The following is a 13,827-nucleotide window of genomic DNA, read 5'->3' on the forward strand; positions in this document are numbered from 1 at the left end:
TGCCCGAGTTGGCTGGAAATGTCCCCGCTCGACGCGGTGGCGAAGAGGTAAAGGTTCAAAGGTGAGGCCCAAGTACGCGCGGGGGTGGGGGGGCCGCCAGACGTCTGGCAGCAATACACAAACCTGCTTGCGACGCTTTGGGCGCTGGTGCAATAGCGACACGGAAGTGTCCGCTATCGAGATTAGCCTCGTGTGTTTATCATAATCAATATGTAATACCCTTGATTCCCATATTGAACGGTTTTATAACAAGATTTCACTTACAATGCTGTATGGATATACATAGCTCAATTATTTCCATCATACCTTTGCCATGTCTTGGTAAACGATAGTGTTTTGTATCAAACTTGGTTGCCTGCCAAAACATTAACGCATTTAGCCGTATCGTTGGCAGCGGTGTGCTGCTAATGTCTGTGAGCTTGACAGCTTTGTAAAAGGTCAATGAGAAGAACAACACGTGCTGTATGCACACACACACACACACACACACACACACACACACACACACACAGACTCTGACAAACAAACACCACATGCGGCTACAAGTTTGTCCTGTGCGAAACTGAAATTAGCGCCTGGAATGTTCTTGCGGCCCGGCCACAGTCGGCCCAGCGGAGGCCTCTTTAGGCGCGACTCAGGCTTTGCTAATTGGCTTAATGAGAAGCAGGCGTTGCTCGGGAGCAAACTGGCGAGGGCCACCGGGCGCCATCGAAGGCCGCCACGGGCCACACGCCGGTGGTGCTTTGAGGCCATCTCGCCTTACAGGCCACCTCGCCAGCGCCGCCAGTCCAGGTGTCTCATTGCAGGACACCGTCCATCCATGACGCCTTTCACTGCGACATGTCCGTACTTAATCATCTCGTTGCAAGCTTCACACCTCCGTGCGGTGTGACATGACGCCCCCTCCTTGCCCGTCGCCTCGGCCTCTCGTCTCGCCAGAGGCAAAATGTTACAGGTTGTCCGCTTTACTCACCATACAACGCACGGACGGATCGCATTTCGCTCGCAGACTTTGTGTTAGGAGGGCTCGGGCAATTAGCCGCAGATTGATTTTCAGAGCGACAATGGACTCGCTGCGGCCCGCTTATTCGTGTTCCCGCCGTCTCCATCTGTCACTCCGGTGGGACTCCGGCCGCCTTTTGCGCATTCGGCATTATGTCGCTTTTTAAATGGACCTAAATGGCACAAACACTCAGATAAATGCCTGTCTTGTGATGTCATGCACAAGAGATGTGGGCGGAGCTCAGCAACGGATAACTTTGAATGTCTTATTAATTTCAAAGGATAGAGCCAAGATGGGGAACCGTCCTTGACTATTAACTGTGCTTAACTTCTATGTCCACGAGTGAGATGTTACATTTACAAGTAAGAATGTTACAATGAGATTATTTCCACTGGGGACAAATGTCTCTGGCAGAACCCGGGATGAAAAACTATCAAGGCCATCATGAAAGAAGCTGACAAAACGAAGCCGTCGCTACTTTGCAGAGTCACGATGCCCCCCAGTGGACGGGAGGGTGAGTTTGCTTGTTATGTCCTAAAATGTCTTGTTTTCTGCACGCACGAATCCTAAATGATTTTTTTTTTCTTTATCAACATCCAGGACAGGAAGTGACCTGTGGTGGCGAGGAGGTGAGTGACGCTTGGGGGGGTTGCAGTGGCGCGCCATGAGGCGGGCGGGAGGGGATTGGTGCTCGCTGATGGGCTTTACAAGCTGTCGTCGCGTATAATCTGCAAATTTCCTCAGATGACGCAAAGACTTTGACTTTGCCTCTCCCGTCATCGTCGCATCCGACCTCTTCATCTCCCGATGCCTCGTACTTGTCGGTTGGGAGACAGCGACGCTCAGCAGGTAAGCTAACAGGCTCCGCCTCCGCCTCACCTGCTCACCACACCTCCTCCTACTTTCAACTGGTTTTTTTTCTTTTCATTTTATTCATGAATGAGTCAGTCTTGGAATGTAAATTGCAGTTTTTTTTCCTGATGAAACGTTTTGAAGTGGTTAGAAAGTTTACTAGTTGTGAACCTGGAAGAATGGTTGCATTTACTAACATCTTACCTGGTGGAAAAGATGGTTCCAAGTGTTTGAAAGTGGAGTTTGATTGCCTTACAAAGTACAAGGTGAAGTTTACTTGTTTACCCAGCAGACGCCCGAAGAGACGCTTTATAAATAGCCGATGCTTGCCAGGGTGACGAGCAGATGTGATTGTCGGACTGTGTTTAAGGAGTTCAAACAACAGATTAATACACACAGATTATCATCTCCGAGAGGCAAACCCACACACACACACACACACACACATATCAAGAAGGCGTGTCATGATACTCAGGATGCCAACATTTGCTGTGTGTTGTATTTTCATGATTTTGTGTAGCTTTCTAGTCAGGTAATGGGTTGACTGGTCGCCATAATCGCCTCACCCAGGCAACGTTTGTCATTGTCTTTGTTTGTTAGCTAGCAGGAATGTGCAGAAACTACAAGTTAAAATTCCATAAATAAGAAAAGTAGAAAAAGTTCTCTTTTTCTATAAAAAAATAGATATTTATCGATGTTTTGATTTGCATGATGTTGTGATGTTTTTGGATGTTTAAACGAACCAGGTGGCATTGACCCGTGAACTTGAGTGCTTTGCTCGCTATGCTTAATGTTGTGGCCCGTCATTGTGAAAACGTGTGACACACAGTTCTGCTTTTTGTGGAGCGATGCGTTTAATGTCGACAGGGACGTCCAAGCGGTGTTTAGTGTTACATCTTCCTCTGGCTAGTGTGAGAGGGGGGTGTTGGCGGGGGGATTGGATTATATATCCATCCCTTTGCAAAGCTCGCACCAAACAATCAACTGTTGCAAGTAATCCCCTGGGACACGCACACACACAAACACACACACATACACGCGCACACACACACACACACACACACACACACACACACTACTACAACCGTAGTCCAATATGTATTTACACAATCCTCATTTGTTGTTCCATTCAGGTGTGGCACAGTCCCCTGACATGAACTTCTGACTTCTGACATGAACTTCTGACTTTCGCATCGCAGCGTTCCATTGATGATTATCGTGTGACATCATCAGCCTGTCACCTAAATGCAAATGAGAATATATTTGGAAAAAAAGATACGATAATATACAATGAAGTCAATTGTTTGTAGTTTGCATTAAGAGTTACATACAACCCATTCTGAGAAACGTTCATTTACCAGTGGGTTGCCCCCCAGAAATCGAAATTCACTACAATAGTATTTGACCTAGCAGTAGGCAAACTTTTTAAGCTGAAGTTTGCTGATGGTCAACCCACTACAAGGTTAAGTTGACCATTTGCGTCGCCAGTGGCGTCACTCTCTGACGTCATCGGCGGCTCGAGCTCGATTACAGTAATCAAAGGGCGCTGCGGAGCGGGATTATCCTGCGCTGTCATGGCCCGTTGTCGTGGAAACGTTGGCGATTAATAAATTGTGTCCTAAGTACAACGCCCGCCACTACAGATTGGGATTGTGACCGTTGTCACGCGTGCTCGTCCCACTTGTCGCCTCTCTCGCCGTGGTCACGCACATTAAAAAAATGTTTACATAGAAGGTTGCGATCTTAGGGGAAGTTTCCTACAACTCTTTGGGTCTACCTCGTTATCCAGGTGCGTTAGCTCGACCCCGACCACTCGGATTTGCTCCGATCCGCCAGACGCTGTTTACATCTTAAAAGTTCACTTCCAGTCGAAGCCGTTTAATAATGCCACGTACAAGTTGGGGTTCTTACGTCTTCACTCTGCTATGATCTCGTTTCACGTTTCACTGTCCCGGAGCTCTCACCGCCAACGTCTCTTAAGGGATTTCCCGGCGGGCCACCTGGCAGCTGAGGACAACCACCTGCGCCATCTCGGCAGCGTTGTTATCCATCTGAGCATTGTTTTTTACTAGCCGTGCTAGGCGGTGGCGTGACGCACCGAGCCCAGAGCTCAGGCCTCGTTCTTCGGTTACGCTCATCCTCTGATCAGCATCTGTTTCCCGTGCTCCCATAAAGTGTAATGAAGTACTTTTCAGGCAAAAAAGAAAAATAGGGGGAGGCTGGAGGCTTTCAGGGTTCCTTGGAGGCCGGTGAAGCTTCACCTTAAAACTGCTCTGACATTTCCTGGAGCAGCAAATAATCTGCCATAAAAGTTAGCATTTTATGTTGGGACCCACCCAAAAATGTGTTTTATGTTGACGATGATGAAAATAACATTATGGCGCTATCGGGCGGAACCCACACATCCCGTCCACGTCAAACCCTGCTCATTTAAATACGCAACAATATTCAATACTTTCTTGAGTTCCCACACAGAGTTTTGTCGGGAAAGCCGACAGCAGGTGCGATCAAATCTGATCTTCCTCCCGCGCCACCTCTTTGTAACCCCGCCGCTGTCCGCCAAACAATATCGCAGCAAAGAACGACATAAGGACTGAAAAGAGGATTTGTGAGGACGACAACAACCAGAGAACCCCCCCCCCCCAACACACACACACACTCACACTCTTGGAGGATTACAAGCTCGCCGTCCGAGCTGGCCGGGACGTTGTCCATCTCTGGACATCTCGTCGAGGGGTGTCGGAGGATGAGCGTCTGAGGCCGACAGGTAACGCTATTTCCGTGTCTGAGGGATTATAATCCGTTTGCAAGGAGGGACGGTCGGCACTCTGACGTGGACTTGGCCGGCGGCGGCGCTCTCCAGATGTGTTTACATGAACTGGTGGGAGTCTGAAATACAGACAGAGGATGCATTCACAATCAAAGCTTTTGTTGCGTTGGAGGCCGTGAGAATGTCGGCAGGGAAACGTCTTGTGTAACAATCCTGTGTTGAACCACGGGAATTCAAATTGAAATGCTTGCAGATGACAAATTCAATTGTCTCCCATGCCGTATTGGGAGGCGTGGCATTTGGAGAGGAACACGCAATACGAGATTCCCATATTTGCTATCAATGACAAAACAAATTGGCATAATAACAAAATAAAATGTGTTTATTGCACAAGCATTGAGGCAGATGGTTGCACAAGTTACTTCCTTTTTATTATTGATACTGCCTTGGGATATTTACCCAGTTTGTTGGGTTTTTGTCATTGTTTTTTATTTATTTATTTTTTTATTGTGCTTGAGTTTGAGTTTATTCACGCAATATCCAAGACATACAACATGAAACAACAAACAGTATTACGGATGCGTGAAAGGTCACCCCAAGCAAGCTATTTAAAGCTTCTTTTGCCTAAAAACATAACTGAACAGGTGGCTTGCTGGGTAGGTTCTTGTTGAGTTCGACTTTTTCACTCAGTCTGTCTGTTTGCTTTTCCAAGGAGGAGACAGCCAAATGTTTTTTGTGCTGTTTTGATGAACCCCTGGAGCTCCTTTTCAGAGCATTACATTTTCAGGATTCTTTTTCAAAGTGCTATATCTGCTGTGCAATCTTATTACAGGTGAGATCATATCATAGACCTTGAAGCCAAGAAAGATAGAATCCCCGCCAGTGTCGAGTAAGCTGTTTTTTGCATGTCTGCTTTTCCTTTTTTTTTTTTGGTGGTGGGTTTTGAGGATCAAGAGGTTGCGTCACAATGGAGTGGCTTGGATGCTATGTGCTTGTGTGTTCAAGAGGGTACTTGGCACGGATACCTGCGGGGTGCGGTAGGCGGTCGCTGAGGTCGCCTGGTGGCAGGTGGAGGGCGAGGGCCTGAGCGAACTTGAAATCCAGAATTGCGATTTATTGATTGATTGCTCTCTCTAATTATTTAGCAGGATGGTCTTCATTTACAAGAACAATATTGACATCTTCTGTTGACCTACAATGCTGTGTCGCAGAATATGCACAAGGGCTCGGGAGTAAATTGAGATGTCATAATGTAAAATATCACATAATATCACAGAACATTAGAAGTGTCTGTCTACAAGGTGGCAAGCATTTTGATGCATGCCCCACCCACTGATGCCAAGGTACGCTATAAATGGCCGCACTCTTCAGCTGAAATGCCTTCGTGTTGACAGGTAGGATGACCAACCAGGCCGCAGTCAACCAGTCCAACGCCAACAAGGCCAAGGCAGGAGATGAAAGTCAGCAGAATGACGGCGCGGAGGTGGGCTACAAAGACGCCGGCCACTGCAGCCGCAACACTCACAGCCTCCTACTGGGCCTCACCGTCATGGGTACGCGCCAACTGCAGGGCGTCAAGCAACAAAGCTGCAATCTGCCACAGTGGCGTTGACGTGTGACGTGCATGAGATCATGATAAAAATGATAATGAAAGGTGTTGTTGTGATGCTGTGTCAGGTGTGGTGATGGGAGCCGTTCTGGGCATGTTGCTGCGCTACATGAAGGTGACTGACAGCTCGGCCCTCACCATGGTCTCCTTCCCCGGCGAGATCCTCATGAGGATGCTCAAGATGCTCATCCTGCCCCTCATCATCTCCAGCCTCATCACAGGTGAGCTCACCTTCTACTCAAAATTAGCATTTCAAAAGACAAATAGTAGTCTTGAAATGTCCGCCGGTGCCTTTCAGGTCTGGCCGGACTGGACGCTCGCTCCAGTGGCAGGATGGGCAGCAGAGCCATGGTGTACTACATGAGCACCACCATCATCGCCGCCATCTTGGGCGTCATTCTGGTGATCAGCATCCACCCCGGCAACCCCAAGCTCAGGGGGGGCTCCGCCGCCTCCGCCCCTCCGAAGAACCAGGAAGTCAGCAGTCTGGATGCCTTCCTGGACCTCATCCGCAACCTCTTCCCAGAGAACCTGGTGCAGGCGTGCTTCCAGCAGGTGATTTGGCGGACTCCGTCTGTTTGCTCACATTCTGCCGATGACGCTTGTAACCGATGTCAAACTTTGCGACCGAAGGTCCAGACGGTGTTGAAACAGGCGGCGGTGACGGCCACAAACCAAACGGAACCAATTGTCGTCAGCAGAAAAAAACTGGAGTACAAATGGGGCATGAACGTCCTCGGTGAGACCGCTGCTAACGCTAACGCGATGAACCTCTATAACGACGACTACTGATCTATTGCTTCAGGCTTGATCGGCTTCTTCATCACCTTCGGCATCTGCATGGGCCGGATGGGCGAGCGTGGCAAAGTCATGTGCGACTTCTTCAACGTCCTCAATGAGATCATCATGACCATGGTGTCCATGATCATGTGGTCAGTGGCGTGTCTTGCGTTCACTCTCTCTCAGGTCGAACCATGGCTTGCATTTGCGATATTTTTGGTCTGAGAGGTCACCTCGGAAGCCAACTTTGAAATCCAATGTTAGAAGCTACCGCTAGAGGCTAATGCTAAAGCTAAGTTTAAATTAATGTCGGATGGTAACTGGTCTTTCTGAGCTATAAACCAGCAAATTGCACTTAAGCAGCTTCACTAATCTCACTGCCTCATCAAAACCCCAGTAAAATATTCTTTTGAGGGGGGACTCACGTAGTCAAGATTAGGTTTGTGTTTCAGCAAATAGTTTGTATTCCATTCTACAGTAAAAATGTCAAGTTTTGGGAAGATCAAAATCTCAATGAGAATCTTTTCCCACATTCTTCCTCTTGACGCCACTTTAGCAAAACATTTCTGGTTTTGCTCACTTGGGTCGGCGTCTGCGTTATTTTGACATGCCGGAGATAGCGTGCATGATGGCTGCTGACAGTGACGGAGAAGGCAAGGGAAGAACTCTCACCCTGGATGCCCTGTGGGAACCCGGCATCGGTGTGTGTGTGTGTGTGGGGGGGGGGGGGGGGGGGGGTTCAAGCAAAAGCGTGTCGGTGTGAAGGACGTGGACAGATGGGATCCGGATCCTGGACTCTGTGGTATGCACACATGCTCGGGGAGAAGGAAAAATGTTGACTTCTCCCACGGGGGACGACGTGGAACATCTCTGCAATGTAATGACCCAGCAGAGGTGGCAAAAGTACTCACACCCTGTACTTAAGTAGGATTACTGATAGACCAACGTCTTTAAGCAAAAAAAAAAGTACAGGCATTTCTATTAAAATTTGTATTCAAATACCAGGTAAAAAAAAAACATGGCGACATCCAAACAACGAAAATAAGACAACGAACGCGGAAAGATGGAGCGGCTCAACTGCGGTGGGCGCCGAAGGACAAAAAAAAAATGTCTATGTGCAGCTGCTCGGCAGAGGAAGCGTGCGCGTTCGCATCACTCGCGCTGTGTAAACACATTAGCCGGCAGCTAAACACAGAGGCCAGTGTATACAAGAAGGCGCATCGGACGAGGAAGACATCCATCAGCGTGCACGCGGCACGCTTCGCAAAAGCAAACTGATCTGGCAACTGGATGGCAATGGGAGATCCACGTGGCAAATCTGCTGGGACATTGGCCCACTTGGTCACAAAGCAAGTCAAAAGTCAAAGCGGCAAATCTTTTTGCAGGTATTCCCCGGTGGGCATCGCCTCGCTGATTGCGGGTAAGATTGCAGCCATCGGCAACCTGGAGGTGGTGGCGCGGCAGTTAGGCATGTATATGGTGACCGTCATGGTGGGCCTGCTCATACACGGTGGCCTTATCCTGCCCGCCATCTTCTTCGCCATCACCCGCAAGAGTCCCTTCACCTTCTACTCGGGCATCTTCCAGGCCTGGATCACCGCACTGGGCACGGCCAGCAGGTAACAAAGCTGCAATGATGAGCTAAAAAAGAAACTTTTTTAGTTCCAGCTATTCTCATTATCATAAATGAACTGCCTATTTAACAAAAGACAGCACCCCACATACAAATTGGTGGTAAAGACCCAGTAAGTACAATTGCTTGTTTTTCATTCACAAAATGAAATAAATAAATGCAAATTAAAGTACAGAGTACTACTAAAATGCGTTTATTTTAATGATAAAAGAATAATTCATTCCCATTTTATTGTACAATCATCAAGCTATATAGAACTAAAGAATAAAATTCCTGGAGAAATTTCGTGTGAAGGCGAAGAAGCTGAAAAAATCTTGGGGAATGATTTTTGCGTTAAGCAGGAAAAATTAAAAACGCGAAAGATGGTAAGTGTGAAATACGGTAAGCATGAAAACGATAAGCGCGAAAAATGTTAAGCGAGAAAACAAGCGTAAAACGGTTAGCGCAAAAAACGGTAAGCACGAAAAATGGTAAGTGGGAAAGCAATAAGCGCAAAAAACGATAAGCGCGAAAAACTGTAAGCGAGAAAACGGTTGGTGCGAGAAACGGTAAGCGTGAAAAAACGGTAAGCGAGAAACAATACGCGGAAAACGGTAAGCACGGAAAACGGTAAGCGCGAAAAACAGTAAGCGAGAAAACGGTAAGCGCACAAAACGGTGAGCGCAAAGAACGGTAAGCGAGTAAACGGTAACCGTGAAAAACGTTAAGCGTAAAACGGTTAGTGTGAAAAACGGTAAGCTCGAAAAACAGTAAGCGCAGCAAACGGTAAGTGGGAAAGCAATAAGCGCAAAAAACGCTAAGCGAGAAAACAATGAGCTCGAAAATGGATAAGCGTGAAAAACGGTACGTGAAAAAACGATATGCGCGAAAAACGGTAAGCATGAAAAATGGTAAGCGCAAAAAACGGTTAGCGTAAAACGGTTTGCGCGAAAAATGATAAGCGCGAAAAACGGTAAGTGAGAAAACGATAAGCGCAAAAAACGGTAAGCGCGATAAACGATAAGCGTGAACAACGGTAAGCAAGAAAAACCATAAGCGAGAAAACAAAAAGCGCGAAAAACGGTAAATGTTTAATGTGCCATTAAGAATGAATGTGGAAATTTTCGCCGCAAATGTACGAATTCTGCGCAAACGGTAAATTTTTTGAACGAAAAAAAATATACGCAAACGTCGCGTGAATATTTGTAACGCGTGAAACTTGGAACTATATGGAAGTAGTTATCGCCTTCACACAATAAATACATTATTTGATCAAATAACTAGAATCTTGATAATTTGTAAAATTTTATATTTTACTGTTTATTTTATTTATCAAATTTTATCAAATTATTACTCTGGCACGTCACTATCTAATTGATGTCATGTGGATATTCAGCGCCGGGACCTTGCCGGTCACGTTTCGCTGCCTGGAGGAGAACCTGAAGATCGATAAGCGCGTGACCCGATTCGTGCTGCCCATCGGCGCCACCATCAACATGGATGGCACGGCGCTCTACGAGGCCGTGGCGGCCATCTTCATCGCGCAGATGAACGACATCACGCTGGACGGCGGCCAGATCATCACAGTCAGGTTAGCCTCAAAAACACTCACTCAGCGTTATTTTAATGATCTGTCAATAATTCTTTTTAATTAACGTTTTTTTTCATGTATAATTCGCAAAATCTAACTAATTTATTGTCCTAAAATCTGGGGTGCGTATTATACATGGGTACAATCTTTTTTTTTTTTTCTTTTTTTTTTTTTTTTATCCGGATATCATACGGAGGCCGCCATTACAGATGCGCTTTCTTCTCTGCTGTTCACTTCAAACACGCTCCATACGAACACAATGCTCTCGTATCAGACGCTTGCTCGATCACCTGCTCGTTTGCTGTCACAATGTACCCTACACAAATCCGAAACATTTCTTCGCTATTGAGTTTGCTAGCGCATGCGCAGTGATACTGACCGGCAGAATAACATCCGGTTGTTCCCAAAGATGATCTTTTTTCTGAAATAATTTTACGTTTACGGACTTAAGTAGGAGTCAGAATTTGGGTGCGTATTATACATGGGTACAGGGTTTTTTCCAGCATCAACATGCCATTTTTAGGGTGCGTATTATACATGGGGGCGCATTATACATGGAAAAAACGGTAATCAATGAATACGATTTAAAAATACATATAATTTCTTTATTATATAAAAGGACCTTATTTCAAATTGACAGTGTAGAAAATGTACAAAGATTTGCTTAATGGCTTTTTAAATTATATTATATTACCGTGGGATGGAGGAAACGGAATTTCGGTTTCTTTGTGTGTCTTGACATATGAAGGGATTGACAATAAAGCTGACTTTGACTTTGACTTTGATACGTTAATAAATTGTAACGCAATTAAAATAAATAAAACGTTTATTTTAAGTAACATGAATTCAGTTGATCACTTTTATAATTCTCTTCTGGTTAAAAACATAAGAGCACATTTTTGATGAGAGGGTTGGACTATGATAATATGACAATATATGATAACAAAAAGCCACAAGAGTATACAAGGGTTTGATCATTTATGTGTTGAGTGGCACATCAATCAATGCTGTCATGTAAAATCTTATTTCTATTCAAAATGTTTTCTAAAACAAGGTTATGGCAGTCACGATATACCGTCACCTCCTTGGCACATTTTAAGCACTGTCAATGTGGCAAATTCAATTAGCCAAAGTTGCTCTTGTTGTTTTCCTTGGGATCGGAGCAGCACAGTTTGAATGCCGTGCGGTTGTGTGTGTGTGTGTGTGTGTGTTTATCATTTGCATATAATCGATTCCCGGCGGAGGGTTTTGGTCGTTCCAGCAGACTTGCACTCACAGACGAGCATTTCTTCTCTATGCGCGCTTTGTTGTCTGTGGTTCGTCGGCCTCGCGTGGTGTAATAAGACCAACATTTTGCCGCATCTGTCTGCAGTTAAGTGGATTTCTCAAAGCGGCCCGCTTTCATGTCGCTCGAGTTCAAATCCCCATCGTGGCGGTAGGTCACAAACATTCCGAGTTCTCTAGGGAAAGCCCAATGAGCTTTGCCTTGTTCATTCCTCGTTGGGGCAGCAAACATTCGTCGAGGGACGGCGCGCTCGCGGTCGTCCCGACAAACCATTCCCAGTGTGTGTTCAAGTATTTAATCAATGTCAGCTTGACCGCCAACCTCTAAGTACTGTATTGTCTGTCATGACACATTGCTGACTATCATCTTCACACATGTGGCATGCCGGTGTCTGCAAATGTGTCAGCAGACAGACAAGAAAGAAAAACAGAGCCTTCAAAATGGTGAAAATCAAGCCGCTCGCTCTGCTTTTGAATGACCAGGTAGCTTCAACTTGAAGATGCTTCCGAAACTTGGCACAAAGACAACCAAATGACCCAAAGACTAGTCGCTGGTGGTGGTCTGTGTACCGGCGATGTCGTTGACATGCTTGTCCTTCCTCACGCCAGCATGACGGCCACCCTGGCCAGCGTGGGAGCGGCCAGCATTCCGAGTGCCGGATTGGTCACCATGCTGCTGATCCTGACGGCCGTGGGCCTCCCCACGCAGGACATCAGTCTGCTCATCGCCGTCGACTGGCTGCTGTGAGTCAAAAGGGATTTGGCGGCTTGCCGGCATTCGTGCGGGGGAAACTGTTTGTCCGCTCAGCAGCGGCGGGGGGACTCATGTGGACTTGACTTCTAACCCAGCCATAACTTGAGTGTAAAAATGTTGTTTTTCGCCACAGTAAATTGGGACTAGCCTATCCCAGTTGAGACTCAAATATGACTCACTCCTTCTGCCGCTCAGCGATCGGATGCGCACCTCCATCAACGTTGTGGGCGACTCGTTTGGGGCCGGCATCGTGGACCACTTGTCCAAAGCTGAGCTTCAGGAAATAGACGCGGCCGAAATGCAAATTCTCACGGTGGAGGAGGAACTGGATTTCATCCCGCCGCCGCCCATTCTGACCGAGATGGACCCGCTCAAGCCGCCCGAGCTGCCCCCCCGCTCGCCCCGCCCTCCCAAGCAGAACCACCACAGCCACGTCCTGTCCCAGTCCCACTCGCTCACCTACTCGCCGTCCCGTTCTATCCGCTCCCCGTCGCCGCGCTCTATCCGTTCGCCCTCCCCGCGTTCTGTGTGCTCCCACTCCCACTCCCCTCGGCCTTTCCGCGCCCACTCGCCTCGCCTTCTCTGCAGGACGGAGCCGGGCTACTGTGCCCTGCCCAGCCACGACACCCAGGTACGAGCATGCTCTGGTGCAGTGGTTTAGTTTATCTGCCTTGGAACTTGTCAGTTCAAAGTAAATTAGGACTGATAAGGTATTAGGTCGGTACTGGGATTGTTGGCTAGATATGTCGATAGATGGTCAACTAGACAGGTGGGTGGGGATGTTGGTAGGTATTTTAGTTGATGAAAAGGTAGAGAGGTGGCAGTTATGAAGGCAGATTAAGTACGGCGCTAGCTAGCAAGAAAACATGATCTAAAAGTGTGATGTTAGCATCGGACAGCTAGCATTGTCATTGGCCTGGCGTGTTTGTGGTCCCTTAGCTACCCACCTTGCCCCAGTGCTACCGCGACCGACTGCACAGAGAGAGCGAGACGGAGGAGGAGGAAGAGCGAGAACGGGAACGCGTCCTGGGCGAGCCCAGCGACGGCGAAGAGAGCGACGACACCGCCTACGACCGTCGACACGCCATCCTACCGTGTGACCTACCGTGACAACAACAGCCAACGTCCGCGTGTTTCAATTTGTGTTACAGTCAAAAGCAATTGTCATTTGATGTTCAAATTATTAAATTCATTCATCTCTCACTGTCTCGGATTCATTATTTTCTAACCCAAACGCTACCTCGTGAAAGCCATGTTTCCACCAGGCGACGGTTTTTGGTCCCGTTTGGGGCAAGGTTGTGTTGCGTTACGTATTCTGTGGCAAAAGGTCCATCTATGCTCTACCAGTTTGTGTTGCCTTAAGTTGACATAGTGACATGGCGGAGCCAGACCGTGTCCCCCATTTTGCGTCACCTTCAACTGGTCTTGAATGCTGTTTCTCTTTATGTTTTTCTTACGTTTCATGACTCATTGTTGCTGAAAAGCGTACAAGCGTTGCTGTGTTTTGTTGTTGTTTTGTGTTTTGACTTTTTCGTCTGATTTTATCTTGTGGATCCGGAACGTAACCTCCCA

At 47.2% G+C, this 13,827-nt stretch overlaps 1 protein-coding gene across 2 annotated transcripts; it reads left to right on the forward strand.

Annotated features, from left to right (window-relative positions):
• The first annotated feature begins 1,602 nt into the window (after window positions 1-1,602).
• Window positions 1,603-13,453, forward strand: slc1a9 (solute carrier family 1 member 9). 2 transcript variants are annotated; one of them, XM_037256527.1, is made up of 12 exons: window positions 1,603-1,632; window positions 1,748-1,852; window positions 6,020-6,178; window positions 6,303-6,455; window positions 6,533-6,789; window positions 6,868-6,973; window positions 7,040-7,166; window positions 8,400-8,633; window positions 10,023-10,217; window positions 12,111-12,245; window positions 12,451-12,886; window positions 13,195-13,453. In XM_037256527.1, exons 3-12 carry the CDS (start codon window positions 6,025-6,027, stop codon window positions 13,363-13,365), a joined length of 1,968 nt encoding a protein of 655 aa, XP_037112422.1. In that variant the 5' UTR covers window positions 1,603-1,632; window positions 1,748-1,852; window positions 6,020-6,024; the 3' UTR covers window positions 13,366-13,453. The 2 variants fall into 2 exon arrangements, with proteins under 2 accessions (XP_037112422.1, XP_037112421.1); XM_037256526.1 differs by having other exon boundaries at window positions 6,533-6,973.
• Window positions 13,454-13,827: the final 374 nt, after the last annotated feature.

The sequence above is a fragment of the Syngnathus acus genome, chromosome 8 (genome assembly GCF_901709675.1).
Source record: "Syngnathus acus chromosome 8, fSynAcu1.2, whole genome shotgun sequence".
In the NCBI taxonomy this organism is placed as follows: domain Eukaryota; kingdom Metazoa; phylum Chordata; class Actinopteri; order Syngnathiformes; family Syngnathidae; genus Syngnathus; species Syngnathus acus.

Bases quoted from the DNA above. Each gene is read 5' to 3' on its own strand.
- slc1a9 (XM_037256526.1), top strand. From the start codon at position 6,025: ATGACCAACCAGGCCGCAGTCAACCAGTCCAACGCCAACAAGGCCAAG. The intron at 10,218-12,110 runs GTTAGCCTCAAA...TCCTCACGCCAG, and splicing joins GGCCAGATCATCACAGTCAG to CATGACGGCCACCCTGGCCA. The intron at 12,246-12,450 runs GTGAGTCAAAAG...TCTGCCGCTCAG, and splicing joins ATCGCCGTCGACTGGCTGCT to CGATCGGATGCGCACCTCCA.